Source organism: Alligator mississippiensis, chromosome 1 (assembly GCF_030867095.1).
Source record: "Alligator mississippiensis isolate rAllMis1 chromosome 1, rAllMis1, whole genome shotgun sequence".
Classification (NCBI taxonomy): Eukaryota; Metazoa; Chordata; order Crocodylia; family Alligatoridae; genus Alligator; species Alligator mississippiensis.
The window spans coordinates 196,444,437-196,468,699 of record NC_081824.1 but is presented as its reverse complement, the minus strand read 5'-3'; the positions used below and the strand labels follow the sequence as shown (position 1 = coordinate 196,468,699).

General features: G+C 41.5%; 1 protein-coding gene across 5 annotated transcripts in view; it reads left to right on the top strand.

Annotated features, from left to right (window-relative positions):
- Window positions 1-8,201, top strand: part of LRPPRC (leucine rich pentatricopeptide repeat containing) — a 159,890-nt gene extending 151,689 nt beyond the window's left edge. For all 5 annotated transcript variants that reach the window (XM_019483263.2, XM_006274201.4, XM_014598074.3 and 2 more), the window contains exons 36-38: window positions 1,144-1,228; window positions 6,468-6,609; window positions 8,063-8,201. In XM_019483263.2, coding sequence (XP_019338808.2) covers window positions 1,144-1,228; window positions 6,468-6,609; window positions 8,063-8,114 — 279 coding nt within the window. In that variant the 3' untranslated portion in view covers window positions 8,115-8,201. The remainder of the gene's footprint in view (window positions 1-1,143; window positions 1,229-6,467; window positions 6,610-8,062) is intronic.
- The last annotated feature ends 16,062 nt before the right edge of the window (window positions 8,202-24,263 follow it).

Genomic DNA, 24,263 nt, shown 5'->3' with positions numbered 1-24,263 from the left:
GGAACACACTTATCTGTAGAATGCACTGCACTAGGAGACCAGTTCGCTATATAGAGTATTTTAATGCGCATGGCATTTTACAGGAAATAGAGAAGGTTGTAATTCTGTATCCAGTTTAGCTTAACGGTTCTCCTGTTTTCATTGCGTCTTAGTTTCCATAAATTCACACATTTGTTGTGATGTCTGCTTAGCCCAGTTCAATTGTCTGCTTTCTGTACTACTATCAGTGGACACTTTTTCACTCTGAAAACCTGAGTATATTATTATGCTAGCTGCACTGTAAGATTACAAGCTAGCTACAATACCATTCCTCATACGATGAGATGATGTGTTAGGTCTACCTTAAAGGACACATTTCAAATTAGGGTACGTCACTTTTGTGCATATACTGTTTTGAGCATGCACACCTATTTCCCATCATTTCAAATGTTCCCAGTATTAAAAACATGAAAGTTAAAAAAAAATTTTAAAGTTGAAGCTTTTTTTACAGGGAACAAGCTGCAAGAGCAGGCTGCATTTAGATAACAAGTAAAATAGGTACATTTGCTGATAATGAAAAAGGAATTTCTTCATATTTTAGTTAAGATTTTAGAGAGTATAAAGGGTAATATCCATTAATTCAGTTTCTGGTATGTGGATTTATTCAAAAGTACATTCTTTATCTAAGTGCTCTTAGTATTATATGAAGTTGTTTAACACAAGAAACTACTGGTTTGTATTTGGCTATAAGATTTTATTTTGTTTATAATATCGTTTTGTTTGTTTTTAATTCTAGTTATTGGCTATTTCTTAAATCCATGTTGCAGCACTTTTAGCACTGACATATAAAGCCAGTAGAAGTTGCTGATTAACTCTGCATTTTTTTTAAAGTGGAGGTACAATCCTGGCACCATCAGTGTCTGACAGCACTCCTGTTGATTTAAACACCAAAAGAACTGAAACAAAAAATCTGTTTTAGGCTCCTCTTTTTTGAAAATATCCCACTTTTTGCTACAGAAAGTTAATCTATGTCCATTTGAAAAGCCACTCCTATCAAAAAGATTCAGAAATAATGGAAATATCATTGCCAGAGTTAAAATAGTCCGACCGTTTTCTTTAAGATTTAAAGCAGTAATACAGCTTACTTTATCTTTAATTTCCTAGGCGGAGACCATCAGAATGCTTCTAGATATGGTTCCTGACAGCCTGGAAATGAACACTGTATATTCCTCACTCCTGGAAAATTATGGTAATATATTGCATCCAGAGTTGTTGGATTAGTTAAGTACAATTTTAAAGCCTTTGGAAATGTCAGAAGAACAGAAGACCTTGAAACATTGGAGGCAGAAAAATTCTGCTGTGCCGGAGGGAGGTCGGAGGGAGGTAGGGAGCCATGTTTGAGATGACAGTGAGCAGCCCATCTAAGAGGTTTTTGCTTATTCTGCATTCAGAGGTTCTTTCTACTGTAATAGCTGCCATTACAAGGACAGTGGTCCATGTGGTGATTGGGAGAGAGTGACCAGTGGCTCCATAAACGAAAACCTCTGTGGAGGAATAGATGCTGCTGTAAAATAGTGTGCATGCTTATGTGGCTTCATATAAGGAGCAGAAAGAGTCATTCTACAAATCTTTCTAACCAGGGTTTTGCAAATGGGTCATAATGTTGCTGCAAGTTATAAAATTGTCGATGAATCCCATTAGTTCTATTGCTAGCATGCTCTGAACTTTGGGAACATTATAATTACTCTAAAATGTTTGCAAGTTGGTGCTAAAGTTAAGCTTCTGGGTGCCTAACTATTTACTTAGCTAAGTAATCTGATTTTTTCCAAGGTGTTGGAAAAACTCTTCACACTATTGAAGGCTGTATAGAGTATTTTAATGTGCATGGCATTTTACAGGAAATAGAGAAGGTTGTAATTCTGTATCCAGTTTAACAGTTCTTCTGTTTTCATTGCGTCTTAGTTTCCATAAATTCACACATTTGTTGTGATGTCTGCTTAGCCCAGTTCAATTGTCTGCTTTCTGTACTACTATCAGTGGACACTTTTTCAAGAATTGCAAGTGCTCAGCATCTCCTGAAAATTGAGCCACTTGTTTAAATTTCTTCCGGAGTTAGCAAACTTTTAAATGCCAGGGCCTGAAGTCCCTGTGGCTAGAGCCTGAATCCAAGTTTTTCATCAATCTGCAGGAAGTCTTGCAAGATCCTCTTCATCCAGTGCAATTTTTATTGCACAAGTATAAAAGTGCTTGTTTCCTTGGTATTAGGCATCATGATAAATAGTTGGCAAGTCCATTTTGTACCAGGGCTAGTGTTTTTGAGAGAGTTTGGCAGGAATATAGGTCACAACTTCCCATGAAAGCATTGTTTTCTATGCTGAAAGGAGAGTGAGTATAAATTATCACAGACATTTCCAGCTGTGAACAAGTAAGGGGGCGTTCATTCCTTTTCTTGTCTGAGAGATGTGATCCTGCTCAGGACTGGATTCTCGCACGTGGCAAAAATATTCCTTAAACTACTTGTCTTCCAAGAATAGAGCATTATCAAGCAAAATCTCAATTGTGTGGTCCATTAAATACAATCTGAGTGTTAGATCTGCCTCTCCCTCTCTTATTTTTCATACAATAGATGCTTCTATTTTAAAGAAATGGGAAGTTAACAATTTCTATTATACTTTCATTAAACCGTCACTTTGTGCAGGTTTTGTAGCCTCCCACATTTACGAAGAAACTCATCCACTTGCCAGGTGTGAGTGGGAAGCTTTTTCATAGTGAATACAGAGCCCTAAGCTGTACATTTTGAGGGAATTCAAGCCTTTAAAAAAAATAGTTTGTAGTGTTCCTGTACACCTGCAAGTAAATTTCTGAACCTGGATAGACCACTCCATTTTCTCTGTTACTCTCAAGTCTCCCACACAGCAACACAGTAAATATAAATGGATTGAACAGTTTCACTGCTGTTGGAAACTTGTGCATAACAGCAAAACAGTCGAGAATGGTTTTAATTTTATTCTGAATAGAGGAGAACTAGAAAATAAGAGGCAGACAGAAAAACAGAATAAAAATATATTCCATTATTGTCCTCTTTCTTCTCTGTTATCTCTCTCCCAGTTTAGAGGGAAACTCCCTCCTATCAGCAGCTGGAGAAGAATAGAGTTTCAAATTTCTAAGAAATGTGTTGACTAGAACCTGACAGATAAAGGAAGCAAATTATCTGATATCCAGCTAAACATCTTGATCTCCTAAACAATTGACCTTTCAATGAACAGTCTTAGGAATACTAATGGCTTAACAATGGACTTGCTTTGTTGGTAGGATGGAAGGACTCAACTATGAAGCCTGAAGAAAAATTTGCATTTTTTTGTCCTTGTCTTTGTCAGAGGCTTGCAACATATAGCCCTGTGACTGGACAGCCAGGCACTTCACCCATACCTTGTCACAGCTGGGCAACAGAGAGAAACAGTGGTGGGGAGAAGCAGCAGTGGTGATAATGGCTGCGTCCTAGGGCCAGCCTTCCACCTAAGCTGGGCCATTCTAGTCCTCTAGTAAAAAATGTTACCAAGCCCTGGCTTAATGTAACTGGCTCTCATACTTTGTGGTCACTTAATACTTATTCAGAAATTCTGAAAGGTTCTAGGTTCTGCTTTCAGTAACATACTTGTAGCATGGGTGGTGTAGTGTGTATGGGAGTGATACTCCTGCCTGGCTGTCCTATCAAAGATGGTCAGACTATTGCAACTGACCATCAATGGGGATTCTTCTAAAGTTAAGTTGTAGATGTATTCTACATATCAACTGCAGTTTGTGTCTGTGCGTCTGTCTGTATGCGTGCATGCATCTTTTTATGGTGGCCTGTAACTTTGGAAGGGACCAAGTTCAGCAAAAATTCTGGTTCCTGTTGCCACGTTGACTTGCATCAGAAAGAGAGTATCCATTAGGGCTGTGAGACGCTTCAGTAGCTGATTCAATTTGGAAGAGATTTGGCCTGATTTGGGGATGAAGTCTCTGAATCCGAATCAAATAGGGAGATTAATTAAAAGCTCTGAATGGATTCAAAGCATCCAAATCAATTTGGAAAAGCTTTGGAAAAGATTTGGCTGGTTTGGAGATTCAGCCATAGACTGAACAGGCAGCTGACAGCTACTTCCAGCTGGTAAATCTGTTGGGGGAGGGAAAAGGGGCATGGGGGAGAGAGGGTTTGGGGCTAGGACAAGCTGCCCAGCCAGGGAGGAGGGCAGAGGGTGCAGGATGCAGGCAGAGCAGCTGCAGGCCCCCCCCCCACCCTGCTTGCTGCACCAGGCAGTGTTTGCCACCACCGCCTCTGGGCTGCCCAGCACACGAGCTCTGGGCAGGCAGCAGCAGCCAACACTGCCCAGCGTGGCAAGCAGGAGGGCTGCAGCTGCTGTTGCCAACAGGCGAGCCCAGGCTGGCAGTGGGGCCAGGTTCCAAGCTGGTGCTGAGTGCGGGGAAAAACGGCTCGCAGCCCGCATGGGGCTGCCTGTGCCTGCTCCAGACAGCCCCACACAGACTGCAAGTGCCTGCAGCAGGGAGCACCGGCCATGAGGTGGAAGAGGGGCTGCTTTTCCCCGTGCTCAGCACCAGCTTCTTCCCTGCTGGCGAGCAGGGGGTCAGGGATGTGCACTGCGCCCCCTCCTGTACTGTATCACGGGGCTGGGGGGCACTGGGAGTGAGCAGCTGTGGGAGCCAGTGGGAGCACGGGGCCTGCACCAGCGTCCTGGGGCTAGTGCTGGTGGGGCCCAGGAGCGCAGGGTCCCAGCCGGCAGGGGCTCTATGGAGCCGGGCCAGCTCCCCCCTCTCCCTGCCAGCCTGTGCCCTGCTTTGGGCCCCACTGGTGCTGGCCCTGGGACATTGGTCCTAAGATGGTGACCAGGGGGTGGGGCAACTGTCAAGGGGCGGGGCTACCCATGTGGCCCCTGACAGCCTGCCAAAACTGGGTAAGTGGCTCTCCACCCAAAATAATTGCCTGCCCTGAGCTACCCAGAGCCGGGGTTGGCTGCAGCCAGGAGGCTGCAAACAGCTACACCAGGCTCCGGCATCAGCTCTGTACCAGTGCGTGCACACGTGCCTCAGAGTGGTTGGTGGGGGAGGGGCCTGAGGCAGTGCAACCTGGGTCTCTTACCTGCTGCCAGCACAGAGCTGATGACTGGGCTCCAGAGCCTGGCGCAGCTGTTTGTACCCAGCCTGGGCTCTGGGTGTCTGCAGCAAACAGTAGGCAGGCTGCAAACAGCTGCACCAGGCTCCAAAGCTCCAGCATCAGCTCCAAGTTGGCAGCTACTGCACGCGCACCTCAGAGCAGACAGCAGGAAGGTTGTGCTGCCTCAGGGCCAGGCCTTATCCCTGCTGTCCGCTCTGAGGTGAGGAGCCCTGCACAGCTGTTTGCAGCCTGCCTGCTGCAGCTGCCCAGAGCCCAGACTGGCTACAAGCAGCTGCACTGGGCTCCGGAGCCAAGTCATCAGCTCTGTGCCTGCAGCAAGGGAGAGGCCGGTGTTAGCTGTGTAGAGTGGGTGGGTGGTTGGGCTGATGGTCAGGCTCCAAGCCGGGGCCTCGGCTGGCTGCGCTGCAGCCCGGGGGCTGGCTCCCCAGGGAAGCACAGGGGCTCTGGTGGGCACAGGGCATTGTTGGGTCGGACTTTGTCCGGTGGCCAAGCAGCCCAGCTCCATCTGCCCGCCCATTTGGTTCTGTGCGTCTGTGTATGCACACTTGTCTGGTTCTGGATGCGTGTGTGCATGTGTCTGTTCTGGGTGTGTTTTGGTTCTCTGTGTTTGTGCACATGTGGTTCTTTGTGTATATGTCCGGTTCTCTCTCTGCTCTCCTTTTTCTTTCTTTCTCTCTCTCTCTCTCTCTCTCCTCTTTTTTTTCTTTCTCTTTCCCTCTTTCTCTGCCCCCTCTTTTTCTTATCTCTCTTTTTTTCTCTGTCTCACTGCAACATGCTTAACAAAAAATGAATACACAACAACAAAGGCAATATTTATGATTATTAAATATACTAATATGCAGTGCATCCTGCCATGTACCCCCTCCCGCCCCCCCATTTTGTTTTTCTGGCATGCTAGCAATCCTGCACCTTCCAAAGTAGACTTTGTGGTTTTTTCGGCACTCCGGCCAAAAAAACATTGTCTACCCCTGCTGTATTCCACAGTTCTATACTGCAGTGCAGTTAACCTCTGTAGTAAGAGGCCTATGCTTGGAGTGCCTCAAACCTAAGAATGTTTTCCTTTTTACGCAGCTCTGTATCTCACAGCATTTTTTACAGACTCCTAAAGAATCTGCCATCCAGATTCACTGCCAAAGGTAGAAGAAGAAATGGCTTTATGGACTTGATCTGTTCTTTCATTTTAATTTTGGCTTATTGTTTTATGGACATAAAGCCATTTCCTTTGAGAAAGGAGGAGTTAGATATTTCTGTGGCATACGTTCTACAAACAAAGGGGGTAATTATTAACAGATTTTTTTGATAATTCTTTTCTCAGCAAAGCATGGAGATGTCAGTTCTGCAAAAGCTGTGTATGAGAAATTGAAAGCTGAGGACATGGACCTAGATGAGATAACTCTTAAACAATTCACAATTCTGCTGAAGAAAGCAGGACAACCTGTCCCTTTTACTGAACTCCCGTGAGTGTTTCCTAATTAAGAAAAATAAAAAAATAGCTCTGTAGAGTTGCATATGTTCCATAATAATAAATCAAATTGCACACTTTAATTACATAAGGATTAAACAACCCTCAAAGGAGTCAATATATGAAGTACTGAATGTTGTAGGTAGTGTATTAATCTTGCATTAGGTTTGCCTTGTGGGAAAAGAGCCTTTTGGGGCTTACTGCATTTAAAATGCAAAATCCTTATCAGGCAGTCATCTGAAGGTGTGAGTTTATCAAACATCCTTGGGGCATTTATCTCAATGTTTTAAGTTTTAAAAGATCTTTAGAATGTGTATTTCAATAATAAGTAATAGGTTTTAATTTCCAGTGATTGCTTGTCTTATATTTAATACAAATTGTTTTTAATTACATCATTGTGATGGAATTTTAAAACTGTAAAATGAATTTTCCCATTGTAGCTTGACATTTCCTAGCTTTTCCAACACATATATGTAACTGTGCCCTTATATTAATGCATCTTACTTGAGGTCAACACATGCATGAAGTTTTTCAGTGGATTCTGCACACATTTTCTTTCCAATGCATATCTTTGGCTGATAGTATATGATTGTCAGGGTTTCAAGAGTTACTATCCTTTCCTTCCCTTGACACATGCTTGCATATCCTTTTTTTTTTTTTTGACCAAACCTAGCCATTTTTGTCTTTTTGAAATCAATATTCTTCATCATTCTTTTCCTAAAACTTAATTCAGGCAGTTTCTCTGAGCATTTTTATTCCCTGCATAATAAATGCAGTAAGCAATTTTTATTCCTTTTCAAGTTTAAAACTTGGTTGATGCCCAAATTATTTTTTGAGATATTTATGCTAAAATACCATTAACATTTAGTGGTAACATTAGTATTTCACTCCTACTAGTAATGAAGATGGGATGTATTTTCTAATGCACTCAAATTCCTCCTAAAATATTCTGACCTCCCTGTTCTGTTTCCTTCTTTCTTTTTGTCAGTTTACTGATTTGATGCTTTTGAGATTCCCTTTTTAATTCATTTATTCTTAAGCATACTTTCAGGTTGCAGCTGAACAATAAACTAGGGTTTTTTGAGTGGCAAAACCTAAGTATTGCTTTAAGCAGTTCGAGCAAGTTTTTTCCCCCTTTTTTACTCTGTACAGAGGCACCAAATATGTGGGAACCCAAGGACTTGAGAAGAGGGCTGTCACCTGAAATGCATAAAACTTTCCATATGTCCATCATCTTAGCCACCTGCCCTTCCCCCCACCCAAGACAAAAATAAGTCAGCACCTATGACTCGGTATCACCATCACCTTATTTCTCTTAAATTATTGCACGGTCTTTCATAAACAACTAGTTCATGACAAAGAAAATTCCAGTTTTTGATTGGAGGGTGGTGTTTTACTCGCAATTAATAATAATGCCTTTTTTTTTCTCTCCCTTTCTTCCACTGTAGGGAATACTCTACTGCAGAACTGAAAAATGAAACATCAGCTAAAACAGAATAGTTGTATCATTTGAAATTATGGAAGATTGTATAAAAAATGTATTTACTGTTGTTGGAAAAATTAAATAAAACTGAATGTGTGAGGTCATCAGCATAATCTGCCGAGGCAAACCATACACATTTGGAAGATGGTTTTCAGTGACTAAATTATAATGGATACATGCATTTATTAATGAACACTGGAGCTGCTAACAGAACAGCAGAACAGTCACTCTAAAGCTTTTGTGTTGCTTTTTCTTTTTGGACCTGATTTGAGATTACTACATTCTGGGTCCCATTTCAACTGAATGTCGCAACGTAATTCACCTTTCACTAAGTTTCTGACATTAGTGTTCCTTTCCATTGATTTCACTAGGCTTTGGATCAAGCATTAAGATGGTAAATTTCTTAAGCTAAAATACCATTCTGCTAGTGTAAGCCTGCTCATTCTTATGTTTATTGCTCTATTGTGGTTACATGCATCAATATTCACAAATACCTCCTTTTTAGAAAGTAACTGTACACTATATCAGTTTGTAGAAAATAGAAATGGTTGGCTGATATTTGATCATAACTTAAGCAATCTGCTGTGTGCTTCCTTTCCCTTTTGTTGGATCTCTGGACAGTGCAGGGGAGATTCTTTAAAGTTCAGTTTTATTTGTACCTATGGTGTAGATCAAACATAAAGCACACATTTCAGTTCTGTTTCTCCTTAAATTTGCTTTTCATACATTTCTGAACTATATATTTTGTTTATGTCATTAGTCCTCCAAATTCCATGGTGCCTGGCTTTAGGAATTGTTTAAGTCAGGGACAGGGATGCCTGATCAAACAAAAATGGCAAGTCTGTCGTTTCTAGTACCAAGGGCAGCTTTGGTTACTTGCTAGACAACTGAGAGATGTGCTTTATTTGTTTAAGTATTTACATCAGTTTGCATATGCGGATCCCCACATGTAACATACCCGTATACTTACAATGCTTTTGTTAACTAAAGAGAAAAAGGTGTGTGGTGAAAAATAAAAATACCTCTTACCCTGTAGAATAGCAAAGGCTTATCCAAGAGAAGTTTTCCTAGCATAGTTAGGTCACAGAGAGGAGTAAAAAAACCACACTTGCCATTTGGTTCTCTATGCAGAAACCAAACCATACTGAGATCCAGCTGAACCAAAAGAGCAATTCTGATGGGTTGGCTTCTGTTGTTTAGGCACCTTTTGTGGCTAAACCAACAGAAATCCTGCTGCCTGATACCAGTGGTTTTCAACTTCCCTTGGACTCCAGGCATCCCTCCAGAGCTGCTGGGTGACACGAGGGTGTTTCAGAAACTAAAAGCAAAATGGTTGCCAACATTATATGTCTGCAACAAAGTGAGGAAACTACACAACAGCAGGGAATGCTACAGCATTGTCAAACACCCATCACGTACAACTATGTAGAGAAGTTATGTGGTCGCACACAATGGTTTTGTTTCATTATTCCTGTTGCATTTCTGAAACACCGTCATAAGGTGAAGAGTTCATAAATAGGAACCTACTCAAATTGCAATCTTGCAGTTTTCACAGAAACCACAAAAAATGGTCATTTCTGTGAACACCACGAAAAATGGTGGTTTCCACAATTTTTCACAGAATCACCCGGGGGGGAGAAAACTTAGTAAACATAAAATGCTGGCTCCCCAGTGACAGCCAGCAGCCACTGCGACCCAGCCTCGCAGACCGCTGCGGGAGAGAGAGCGAACCAAGCTGCCAGCACAAAGGGGAGCAGCCAAGATGGCAGCTGCTCCCTCCTTCCATCACTGATTGGTGGAGAGGGCTGCCTTTTGTGCAGCCCCCACCCCTCTCTGCCAGTCAGTGGCAAGGGACGGCTACACGAGGGGCAGCCCTCCACCAATCAGTGGCAAGGGGCAGGCCTGCACGAAGGGCAGCCTTCTCTGCCAATCAGCAGCAAGGGGTGGGCCTGCACAAAGAGCAGCCCTCCATCAGTCAGAGGCGGGGGAGGAGGTTCACCATGAAAAAACAAAAAACAAAAATGGTGTTGGGTAGGGCATGAGCAGCTCACAAGTTTTCCTTCACCTCAGTACAATTTATGTAGATCCCTATTCATAAATGCATCCTTACACTTAGCAAAATTAATCTGTTAAATTGGCAATATTAATTTGGTGCCTAGTGCTTGTTGCATCATCAAGGAAACTGCATTAATGATAAATTAATAAATGATGAGGATAAATCATCAAGGAAGCTGCAGTAATGATTGAAATTTAGTTTATCTCATTTTAAAATGGAGACATTGCTCATTTCTACAACCACAGATACCATAAATGTATTTCAGCATGTTATCAGCACAGTTGAACACTTGGCCTGCTAGTTTGCAGCCCTTTATCTAGTACTGCTGTTCTTGATTTTAGAGATCACCATATGAATCTCTCAATATCCACAGTGTAGCCATGTTCCAGTAACGAGCATACATGAGGATTAAGTCTGTATATATGAAGCTACCCACTGAGCTGATAGCCATCACCTGGCCTACTGGGAAGATAGGGATGATGGTAGAGTGGTGTTTACATACAGATATGAATGACAGAATCCATACTTGATTGACAGCTGCGGGGGTGAACACTACCTGGGATTCAAACTCCCATCAACCCAGCTGTTTATCCAGGGGAAGTCTTAATTGCCAGTTCCATTCTGACAATGAGCTTGACACTTGGACATACGACCTCTCATCAAGTAGGCTTATCTAGTACTAATTTTGCCTTTGTACATGGAGATTACATGTATCTTTGCAACTTGATAACAATATTTTGGGCATACCTTGTAACATATATCATTATCTATTTTACTGTCACAACTTGAGGTACCAAGGCTATGAATAGTTCTAGTCTGTAACCACAGCATCCAGCTTAATTTACTACAGCTTTGAAAAAAGTTTGCTTTTGAGACCGTCCTGTCCATCCAGTCATCCAAGACTTACGGCTGTGTGTGCTGTGAAGCAAATTTACTTCATGAATTTGCCAGAGATTGAGAATGGAAGCAAATGGTGCAAAGATTTTTGTGACATCAGTGGCAAGGAGGTGGACCAAGGTGTAAGGAGATCCAGCAGGGTAATATGGTAGGAGACCTTTTTCTGTCCTATTTGAGTACATGGCAGAAACTAGAGACCTGAGAAGAAGAATTATTCAAAATAGGCAAAGACTGCTCAGTATGATGATTTTTGTGGTTTTCCTTCTGAGATGATGGGTGCAAAATGCAGAGAGAAATGTAGTTTTCCATGCCTAAAATGAGCATCTCTGAGAGAGATTCATAATGATGAAAAACATGGTCGTCTTAATCTAAACTGATCTAGGAAGTTGTTGAACAACCAGCCTTTGTGCCAGCTCTCCCACAGCAGGCTTCCATTAACAACATACTTCAACTTTGCATTAATGTTATACATGCCTATGAGGCATAGCTGTTTGAAGTCTCAAATAAACTAAAGCTTACAGGGTTAACATTTCTCTGACAAATATGTATGCAGTTCCATACTTTTTGTATATTCAAAACTAAATACCTGCAAGATGACAGAATTCAGAATGGCAGTCTTACAAACTTGTCATGATGCTTTACCAGTCCAGATGCAAAACTTGTTCTGTCACACTGACCATAACATTTTACTTACCCATTCAAAATAGAAAAGAATATTATGTGCCGCAGGCAAGCAGATAACAGGGATTTTGTAAGACATCAGCACAGGTACATTGCACTGTAGTTGCCCATAAGAGTGAGAGCACAGGCTCCATGTGTGGCTGATATTCTGATATTAAAAGATCTGATGTTCTGCTATACAAAGCAATTTGGGAGTGCCCAAATCTGTTGCTAATCTCTCTTGGCTGGGATTGAGACACCCGATAGAAAACTTTGTTTTAGCTGGGGAGATGGCTGATGGCAGGGAAAGGAAAATTACTATGTTACAACCCCAGCATGCTTATGATAAGTCCAGTGAGGGCAAGTTTCCCCTTTTGACTAAAATGGTCTTTTGGGGACAGTGCACATATAGGTTAGTTACCCTCAGCTAAGACATTTCCTAAAATTGTCTCCTAAGACTCAGTAACAAGGCAGTCATGTTGAGTCCATACAAATCATTCATTTAAGTTTCTCCATTAAGATTTAATTTGCCTGAAATGCCTCATTATGTTCCTGGAGCTACTTACAGGGTTGTTTGCGGGGGGGCGGGGAATAACCCACCGTTTTGTCTTGAAGTCAAATTTAAATAATCTCTCAGCCATCCCAGACACCTTTTTCTTTTGTTCCTCAGCACTGCCAAGAAGCCTAAAAACCGCCCAAAAATGAGTTACTGTAGAGCTAGTCTCCTCTTCTGAGACCTATATCCACGGAGGGTCCTCCAGCAGTAGAACTTTTGCTGCTCCAATAAACAAGGCAGATAGCAGAATTTAGCAGAGCAAAAGATAGTGGAACTGGAAAGAAAATGAGCAATATGTAAACTATGGGACTCGACTCTGACAGGTACAGGTTTCCAACAGGTTTCTTCCCTTCATCTCTTCACAAAGAAGATAAGAGCAGCAGCAAAGAGCTGTTTTGAAGCCAGGGAAGTATTCCTTTTCTGAAGCCTGTCCAGGCAGTTCCCCCCCCAGCATGCAAGGAAGGATTTTGCTTTATGTGTTTTATTCTGTGCTAAGGATCTGCCTGTGAAGTGCAGTCATAGCCCTGAGCTGTGTGAGACATCCCAAACATGCCTGAGGGAGGGCGAGGCAAGGTAAAGAGGAGGAGGAGATGTGCTGCTCCATAATTTGTCCACACAATGAACGGTTCAGAAGGGTCTTACCTGAATCCAGCAGAAAAGAATCAACTCCAAGTGTGACATCAGCTGAATAAGTGTCCTGCAAGGTGTGAGGTTTGAAAGATGGGCTTTGGAGGAGGAAGGGAAAGAAGTGTTTTTATCTGAACCCAGCCTTCGTTCAGGGGATTCTCCTCTACCAGGACACTGCAAACTAGGCCCCAGGCATATCTGTGCCAACCCCATTATAAGCGAGCCCTTTCAGGATATCCTCCGGTGCTGCTTCCCTGTAATGGATTTGTTTCTCCCTGTGGTGATTTTTGTCGCCCAATACTTTGCCCTTATTTTACTGACCCTAACTGAGAGCATGGGACATGTATTTGACTCCTATAGATGTCGCACACTGGTACAATATGTAGTAAGAGGGTGCTGAATTTTTCAGTTAAGGTAAGTAAAAATTAGGTTTATTTTTCTGCTGCTTTGCTATAAGTCCCCAACTTAGTTAATAGTGGATAGTACTGTATTTTCTTGCTTTTCATGCCTTTTCCCTCCCCTCCCCCTCCAAATAAGAGCTCATTTTGGAGAAGCAGAATGGAAAAAAAGACCCTTCCAGAGTCATGGCTGAATTCTGACTGCAAGGGATCCTGACTGCATGGCTAAATCCAAGTATTAAGATGCCACCCTGTCCTGCCTTCTCTCCTTGTTTTTTTTTAAACTATTAGTGATCACGTTTGACATGACAGCCTGGTAATTAGAGCACTCTCTCTGAAAGTGGTAAGCCTGGGTTTTAGGCTCTCAACTTGAGGGGTTCAAACTTACTGTTTCCTCCTCACATGAAAGTTCCCTACTTGCTAGCAAGTGAGAGCAAGGAAGGACCAGAAACTAGGGCCATTTATACACGTGCTTCAGCGGTGGGGGGGCTCCAAGAACCACTCTAATCAAAGTGCCTGGAGTGTCACATGTATCAGCATTCCTGGGGGCACTTTAACTAAAGCTCATTCAACAAGCTTTAGTTAAAGTACTCCTACTGCCATTTTTCAGTGCAGGGACACTGATACATGTGATGCTGGAGTCTGCTGGAGCACAGTAATATGCTGCAATAGACTCAACTGAGTCTGCTCCAACACACTGATTACCCAACCACCATTACCTGTGACTGACCTTGCTACTGAGCCAAGATGATGGCTGTTCTGAGTGTGCAGTAACTGGATTTTTATGGTGCCTAAATAGCTTTACTCATGAAAACAGACTCCTATGGGCTTTCAAGCATCTCTGCAAGGATTCTGTGGATCTCGCTTGGATTTAGGTTCCTAAATTCTGTTTAAATTAAGTGCCCATGTTCCCTTTTTAGCATGTGGCCTTTAGTGACAGACTGAAAATCACACAGGAAGTCTGTTACAACTTCTGGCTCCGAGCTCTTGGAACAACAACTCCTATGCTGGATGTTAGAATAGCTTATAGCTGAATATGAAACTTCTGATTTTGTTCACGGTACCAAACCACGAAAATAATACAGTCCAATTTACTAGCAGCATACAGTAAGCAGTATTCTAAGATCTAAGGCTGATCGTAGGACACCCTTTAGTGTCATTGTTACATAATTTTGAGTTAAACTGGTGATGTTTAACTTACAGCTTGAAGAAGAAAACTAACCAATGTAGCTGTAGTGGTTGCCAAATCCAGTTGCAAGTATACACACATTTTGAAAAACTGGCCAGTTGAACCTAAAATAAATCAATTGGATTAACGTGGTATCTGCATTATTGCCTTGGGTTCTCCTTTGCTTACTCTGTGAAATACCTTTACCTCAAACAGTGGGGTTATCTTAACTGTAAATCTTTAGCTATCTAAGGCAATTACCAGTTTTTAACATCACCATAGGGTACCATGAATGTAATTGTACAGTAGAAAACCCACAATATGATTAAAAATGTCTGCACACTACAGCACTCATTCTGAGCTTTACATCTGCAAGCTTTACTCATGCAAGGTTTTTTTCTTTTAGTTACGGTTTGATTGACCTAACCTGCATTTCAAACACAGGAAGATGGCTAGTAATATTTCATGTCATAGCTGATGAGCTAGTAAATATTCTGTAGTAAAAATAATTGATAGGCAAATATGTTTACGATAAATACCTTTAAAATAGCTCTCTAGTTTTCTCCTTTTCCTTATTTATTTATTTTTTTAATGATCTAGTTATTCCCCACACATCTCTGGTATATAAATACTCGAAAGAGCACAATAGTTCACATTCATGGGAATAAAAATTCTGCATTTATAAGTGTCTTTCTAACAGACATCAATAACATTATAAATTTGTCTAAATTCAGCAAGTAAAAACAAGGTTGAAAAACTATGTTGTACCACTAGCTGCGGGGGGCATAAAAATTATGGTAATTTATAGCTTTACTATTGTCAGTCAAGCACATGAGTGTTTTCAGTAGAGAAATTTATCGTGCTTCTGGCACTGAACATATTACAAAGCTATAATGTACTCTTATTATATGGAAGCACTGATAAACTCCCTATGAAATGCACAAAGCTAAATATTCATACCCTTTTTCTTTTATTCTGTTTTAAAAAGGGACAAATCTGAGGCATGCATGTTGAAAACATTTGACAGTATTGAGATCTATTGTAACCAGAAAATGTGCTTTTCTGAATAAAGACAATACTTACCCAAACTACCACTGTTTGTGATTGCTAGAAGGGGACGCTTTGTTCATTCAGAAGGCAGGGGAGCAGTTTGAATATTCTGCCATTCAAAAGGCCACAGTCATTTTACTCAGAATAAAATTAGTGGTGTGACAACATTTGTTTCCTGATCATTCCAACTGGCCTCCGATGCCATTGCAGTGCTCAGTGGGACGCCTAGGCTTGGGCTTCCATTGCTAGAAATGTAGGGGGGGGTGGAAAATCCCCCAACGTTTATGATTTTTGTATTGGACGCACATTTATAAGAGCAACAATATCATTATCACTGCTCATCTCAGCAATGACCAGATTCCCTTGTGGCAATAACTCCCATGCTTTTGACCTCGTGACTTACCCATTCATGCATCTGATTTGTCTTGTATAACAGACAGGCCATAATATCACATAATTAGGACTGCTTGTCTTGGAGCTTATTTAAACAAAAAAAAAAAGTTCACAAGTGCCTGTGAGCTGCAGTGACCTGAACTGCCTGTTATTTCTGTCTTTATCCTGGCTGTGGCGCTATTGGCCCTTAGAAAGCTGTTCCTAAAAGTTGCTCAGACATCAGATCTTTTTGTTGCCGTGCTGCCAACCAGTGTTGTGAAATGACTAGTTACTTTTGAGAATATATTATTGAAATAAAGCTTGAGCATTCCTAAGCTGCAAGAAAGGATATTACATAGTAACCAATTAAGGATTTTCACATTCTCTAGGCCTTTTTTTTTTTTATGATGTCGTGTCTTACGTGGCGAGTTGGAAGACGCATTTAGATTTGCACTGAAAGGCTTGAGAGGGAAGCTGCTAGAAATATCAAACTGATCTCTCTCAGCATCTGATGGAGTGAACTCAGGCTCACAAAAGCTCATGCTATACATTTCTAAGTTAGTCTGTAAGATCCAAATCTACCCTGCCTTCTCCCCAAAGTGAGGCATTTTTGCTTCAGCACTTCCTCCCAAATGAACCAGAGGACAGCTAGCTTGAGCTCATAAGCACAATTATAGCTGTTCTGATTTTTCCCACCAGAATCCAGCTGCAGTGGAGATGAACCTGAGCCAGGGTAGTGGATGGAGGAATGCTGGTAGGTAACTGTCATATTATATATTGCTGTCACACACAAGGACAGCAGAGATCCTGGCTGCTATGATTAAACCAAATGCTAACAAGCATTGGGAGAGAACAAAACAAGCAACTAAGCATAGATATTTTGTTCAGTGAGTTTTGCCTTTTTGATTTTTATGGTTTTGCAGTTGTGTGTTTGTTTAAAATGATTCACCTAGTAACTTCTGTAATTGAATTTTGGCTGGTGGATTGTTCGTGAGCGATTTGTTGCAAGTATACAAAAACTGAGCTGTTTTGTTTGGAAGGGAGTCGTACGGTGTTGCTGATTTCCACATTTCCTAAGCATAGCCCTTAGATGCCTGGTGTCACTACTTATGTCAGTACCCTGAACATACCTGTGAATTAACTTGTGTGCTAAAATACATGTAAAAAATAAACAGACAAATGAGATAAAAAGGATGCTGAAATTAATTCAACTTCTGTTCAAGCAAACATCAAGGGTGGGGGGGGAGAAATATGGTGCTAATAATGATGATAAAATGATTCTGGGAAGAAGAGACTAAAATCAGGGAATTCCTTGCATGTCTACATATTTTTTTTTAAGTCTATTAAAGTTCACTCTTTTTGCCAGAAGAAGGAACAGAAAACTTATTGTGAACATGAAGTCAAATTCAAGCTGAACCACAACTCAAAGTAAATAAAAATTATATTTAATGATAAAATCAACAATGAGATAAATTTGCACCAGTATCATAATGCTGGTTTTATGAATTGTGGAGTCAATTTGATACTCTGAAATACTCCTACACAAAAATTAAATTGCATTAAGATCCAGTAGGCATTATGCACACTTAGAAAAAGATAAAGACTTTTTAAAGCTTAAGAGGGTTAAGCAGGGTTTTTTTAAATATCTCAACCCACTGTTTAAACATTGTTGGCTTAATTAATAGCTGCTAACACTGTATGAACTGTTCATCTTTGGCTCTCAGGTGAAAAAAAGCGGTATGTCACAGAGCTGCATGTGCATTATTGTTTCTTGTCTACTGCCGTTGAATAGCAGTGGTTGAGGTCTAAAAGGTTTGTCATTTTCAGTATTAGCGGACTAATGAGCAACTTTAATTTCCTATCTGTAGGTGCTCCAGAAGAGTACATGAGCAGCCACCAGTTTTTCAAAAGGCTGTGAACGAAAGAGGAGGGTGACTGGTACATGGTACTGATTTCTCACTATTAGTGTTCATTCACATTTCCAGTAACCAAATGTGGGGTGGGATTTCTAAGAAGTGACAGCTTATTAATTTGACTCTGCCAACTTGAAATCTAGTCCTTTTTAATCAATAATGGTTTCAAAGTAGTTTGGAGGACTGCCACTGCCCTGAGCCAATATGCAAATCTCTGTGCTTCTGCAATCCTTTAGGGGGAAAAAAAATCCCTTTGCTCTTTGAAGGAGCTACACAGAAAGGAAAACAGAGTATAGACACAAAATGCTGTTATATACATGAAATAAAACAACAAAATGTTTTAAACCCTTTGTGATCACCTCCAACATAGTAGTCTTAATGCATGTGTAACCCTTCCACTGGGTACTGGTTGGCAGCGAAAAAGGGCTGGGTTCACATTTTGGGGTACCTCATAAATTATGCCAGTGGTTTGAGCCCCCACCCCAAAATCTGGAAACACTAAATTTGCTGGGGCATCCCATATAAACAAAAACCGCCTCCTCGCAAGCAGTGTTAAACACGCAACCCAAGTTTATTGCAGAGAATAAAGAAAGAAAAGAAAACCCTAAATATAATTTTAAAACATTAACTACAAAGCAAAGTCTATAGGTGGCACCCTCTTGGGGAGGCTTTATCCATACGCAGGCAGTCAGGGACTTGGGTCTCCCCAGTGGGTAGTTCTGGGGGTCTGCCCCTCAGCAATGGGCTGGAGAGGGAGCCCACACCAAAGAGACCAGAGCGGCTCCTTGGGTTCACTGCACCAGGGGGAGCTGCTTGAGACTGTGGGTCCTTCTGCATTGCAAGGGGCTCCATTGCTCCTGGAGAAGTGGTAGCGCGTCGACCTCCACTTCTGCATGGTAGCTTTGAGGGGTTAACCTTGGCTTTCGTCAGCACACCACACCCCAAAACTCCTAGTCCCTATCCTAGCTCTGCTGGGCAGAAAACTGCAAAATAACTTGAAGGAAAGGTCAGGCCTATCTCAGCTCAGGCTGAGCTACAGCTACCGGCCAACCACGTGGTTTGGTTGGGACAAACTACAAAAAGGACAAAAGGAGGCCTAGGCCTATCTCGCTGGGCCTGGACTGGGCAGCAAAAAGCCGGTCAGACCTATACTGCTCTGAGGCCTGAATAAACAAAAAGTAGTGCCAGGTCTCACCCTGGCCCAAATCTGCCAGCCAATCTAGGGTTCAGCCACACAGCTAGGCTGAAATGCAATAGGTGTGAAACAGCAAAAAGGGCCCAGGCCTATGGCTGCAGCCTGGACACCCAGTCTCACCTACACCACCATGCTGAGACACTTCAATTACTGGCCACATGGGCCTGGCCCTCTCTGTTTTGTAAGTGGCAGGACCCATTCCTGGTCAGTCTGCTTCAGGGATTAACACCCCCAGGGTATTAACCCGCTCAAAACCTGTGTAGCCAAAACTGCCAGGACTCCATTCCTGAGCGGTTTGCTCCAGGGATCAACACCCCCACTCCAGGGAAAAGAAAAAAAAAAAACAGGAAAAGAGGGAGGAAAGCCCCCCTCCCATCCATGAAGAGCAGCTTTTCTGGTTCTCAATTCAGCTTTGCAGCTCTTAACAGAAAGAGAGCAACCTTAGTTGAGTTGTTCTTATATATCTGGTGTGACATAATCAAAGCTTTTGTCTAATTAGGGAATGCCATGCTCCAGCCTCTCTCACAATCTGCCTGGAGGATCTTCTGCTTTCTCTGGCCAATGAGGCCAGCGGGTTTTACATATTTTGCCCAGCTTGCCGCATGCTGAGCACATGGCCAGGACAAGAGGGGCCATCTTGCCCACCCACCCACTCTTTACCATACACAACCCATTTGTGTATGGGTGTTACACTTGTAGCACCATTGGGCAAAATTTTGTACAAGAATTTGTTTTGATAATTTCCTTTTAACAATGCTCTTCTGTTTTCAGGCCTTGTGAATTCACCTTCTTTACAACCAATTATTGGTGCTTCGTGTATTTTATGCAGTGTATCTTGAAGCTCTCAGGCCCTGAGTTACTGTGTCTAGAGATTACACACAACTGAAACATGAAATTGGGTTACAAATAGCTCCTCTATTGGCCAATTCAGATGTCAGCAAAATGTTTAAGTCGGAGCTCTGGACTCATTAAGGTGTTTTGTCATTTCAAGTGCTGTCTATGACATGGAACTCTTCAAATCCGACATTTATGTGGCTGTCAGTGAGCCAGAGACTGATCTTTGAGTTTCCTTCCAGCCCCTGAATTAACTGTGGATGATTTAATCAGGGAACACAAATTGATAAATAGCTCTCAGATACTGCAGTTATGGGTGGATTGTAGGAACCAGACTACTTAAGGCAAAAAATGAGTAGGGGTCTTCTTTTAAAATGATGATGATGTCCAGTCTGCAGGTGTTGATTACCTTTGCAGTGAAAGCTGCCTTCTCCAATTTCAAAGGCATGCCTGGGGAGTAAGAAGATTCACTATTGCTACGTGTAGTATATAGATGATAAGAGTAGAATTAGATGACAGCACATGTGCTGTGTGTATGAATCTGTTGTACATAAAATTTGTTCTTCAATTGCTAACATTTGGCTTAACTTTGTGTGAAAGTAGTGGGGTGGGGGAGACAGAGAACTCCAGCAACAGCAGGAGGAATGGGGAGGAGTGTGGCTGAGACTGAAATTAGGTCATTGTATTTTTAGGAGTCTGTCACACAGCTCTTTCTGTTCGCATTAGGTACTTTCACTTCTCCAGCCCCACTCTGCCATGCACAAAACCTGCCCATGGATAAGAACAAAATGGCAGCTACATAATTATAGATAGGACAACTGATTTCAGCCCCTTTCATAAGAATATAGTAAATGCCATGCTGCATTAGACCAATGCTCCATATACCACAGTATCCTGTCTCCAACAGTGGCAGGATTGAATGCCACAGAGAGAGAGAATTGAACCAGATATATCTAGAGTGATCTACCCTTATCCCCTCCCTGGTAGCCACCGTTTATTGGTGTAAAGATATCTCCAGCTGTTCTCTTGGAGATAATAACAGAATTATCCAGTATTATTATTATCCAGAATGATTCAGTCCTTTTTGGAACCTGGCTATTCCATCTGCCTCTACCACCTCCTCTGGCAATGAATTCCACAAGTTAACTATGCATTTATTAATCAAGTACTTTCTCCTGTTAGTTTTAAACCTGCCTCCTATTACTTTTAGCAGGTGCACCTAGGTGTAGTATTCTGGAACTCGGTGAACAACAGTTCCCTGTTCACTTGGTCCAAACCCTTAATGAGGTTACGGACCTCTATCATATATCATAGCAATACCTCACAGAGCCCCTGTTTGGCAGAGGAAATGTAGAGGTACCTGATACCAGGTGGGGTTGGATATCCTTGATATGGAAGAAATAGAGATCAAGGATGCATAGAGTCCCTGGCATGGAGAAGGGGAAGACTTTGTGGGGTGCACACCACTGCTGATGGGATGAAAATGGGGAGGGAGTCTGATAAAAGAAGGGTGTAAAACATAGCACAGAACAAGCATCTCTAGACAGCTACAAGCAACATAGGACTGGGAGGGACCCCGCTAGGTAGTTAAGCCCAGGCTCCTTTGTGCAGGCAATCATTTCCCCATTGAGTCCCCAAAATAGTCCCTTCAAACCCTCTCTAATTCTCTTTCATTCAGAGGCTCTAGTTCCTTAACCATCATAGAGCTTCTCTTAATCTGATCCAGTCTGAGTTCATCTCTTTCAATGATGCACCTTCTGGTGCATGGTATTCCAACCTAGGACTTACCAGTGCCTCATACAGTGGTATCAATGCTTTCTTTTCTGTACTGAATAAATCCCACCTCAGACACCCTAAGATTGTGTTAGCTTTGCTCACAAGTGTTACACAGGTGGCTTATAGTTATCTTACAATGGTCCAAATGCCCAGTTCCTTCTTTTCTTCAAATATCTCCAGACTATGCACCTCCCCCTGATAGGTGAAGTTCTTGTTGTTGGGTCCCAGGTGCATGGCTTTGAAACATTTCTTCATTCCACTTCTAATGCCTCATTTCACAAGATTATTTTAATCTTCCTGTACAATAGTTTGGTCCTCTTCTGCATTAGCAATATCCCTACCTTAGTGTCATCTGCAAGTTCTGTGAGGACAATTCCAGCTTCAGCACCAAGGTCACTGATGCAAATGTTAAACAGGACAAGTTCTAGGACTGATCTCTGAGGAACCCCATTGTTAACCACTCTCCAGTCACCTTTCAATATAACCTGAGACATGGTATCAACGTTTTGTTTCAGTCTGGATAAATTAAACCTACTGCATTGCCCTTACCCAAGAAGTCTGTTATCTTGTCATGGAAAGTCAGACATTATCATCTAATAAAACTATGTTGTGCCTGAACCTATTTTCCAGTCATTACCTCATTCAGTTAAAAACAAATCTTCTTGGGAAAAATAAGACAAGGCATCTCTACTAGGATTTTCCAGTCTTTCCATCAGACAGGGTAAAGTAGATGTCTTGCTCTGCTCTTTACCCACTACTAGACAGATCAGAAGGGACATTCGCAAGTCTTAAACATCTCTCAGTGTTCAGAGGAGCAAGGCCCAGAGATAGTCCAGAAGTCCTTTATTATCTTTCCATGTTGGTCATTTCAGAGCTAGTGGGGAGGGCATGATGTGCGGCATCCACCCACCCTCCTGTCTGCTCTGTGCATAGATCCAGGAGTGAAAGCTGTTAGGACTGAATACTGTGTACTGCTCCTTCAGGGTTACTCCCCCACCCCCCCCAAAAAACCCCCACAAACCTATAACAATAACCACAGACTATTTCTCCCTTTTGGTATCTCCAGGTATCAAGGGAACAAGATATCATATGTAATCCACTGATGTAGTTAAACTGTATAGAATATGAGCCTTTTTAATGTCAACACGCTCACTGGCCACATCCCATGATATCTCTCTTCCACTGTTCCATAAGGTGGCTGTTCCTAGGCTCTCAATTCAAGTCCTATTATGTATACATCTACCCTTGTCATAACACTACCTCTGAAACACTCACACCGCTTGGTCCCAATGCATAATATTAAGAGGGTGGAATTTAAAATGAAAAAGACTGTTTAAGTAATGTCAACAGCCTGACTAATTTCACAAAAGGAAGGAAATTCAAAGTTAAGGCAATGGGTATATTCTTATCTAGATGCCTGAGGATTTTTGTGCATGACAATATGCCCCTAAAATTCAGAGCTGTCCCTTATGTCTTTAATTTCTCCCATTGTCTCTCTCCTTTTTTTTTATTAAACATCAAAGTGAATTCACAACAGAGAGTCAGCCTAGAATTTAATCCTCTAAATACCTTGAAAATAGAGGTTTAGAATAGAAGTACCAATATACACCCTCAAAACTTCAGTGTAATATAAAAGAGATTCTAATCACAACAGATCATTACAAAGAAGAGTAAACCACTCTAAAAAATTAAGTGTCTTAAATATAATAAAAAGGAATAATTAAGAATCAAACAGGAAGCTGCCATCCTGACAATTTAATGATGCTCAGTAGGACTGAAAGAACTGGCTTTGCCATTAAGAAACAGTGGAAATCTGACAATTTCAAGATGGCAGTGAGATAAGATCTGGGCATGTTTTTAAAGATCAAGTGTAACTGAACCATCAACTACTTCTTTCTTTTCTTTTTTTTAATACATGGTAAAACTTGCCTTAAAAGAACCTTGCAATATTTCAGATTCCTATTGCTTCCTAAGGCTTGTTCTTTCACTCTTCCCTTACCTCATCAGAATATTCTCTTCTTGGGAAAGTGTTATAATGCAACCCCTATAGGGAGAAATATGATGGACTGATTTCTTGACTGGCAATTATTAAACAATGGCTGATATTTGTTTAATTCGTTTTTAATTTGTCCTTTTAAAAATCAGTGTTGACATAACAATATCTGAGGTATTAAAAGCAATTACATGAGGGGTATTTCATTAATTGTATCACTGTAATAAATGAACTTAGACTAGATCTGTGTTGTTTTCATATAAACTTTCAGGTATTCGGGAGTGCATCCCACTAAGGAATGTGACTGGTTTTTTTTTAAACAGGATAGGTATACCAATTTCCCAATTGTGAAATTTGTGCACCTAATTTATACAAGTATGCCCTAATTGTGCATTGAAACTAGATAATTACACATGAAAATAACTAATTATGAAAAATTGTGCACATAAAGAACGGTGTTGTATGTGCAGCCAGGGCACCTGAATGCCTTGTATGCATTATACAAGTGCATGTATTTAGGTTCACAACTGCAAGCATTCTTCAAATGCATCACTGTATAATCAACTTCTTTTGAAAAAAAATCAGAAACAGTGCACTCTGCCTAATGAATCTGAGGACATGGACTTAATAACTGTCAGAATACTCTATATTTGCATGGAGAAAGATGTTAA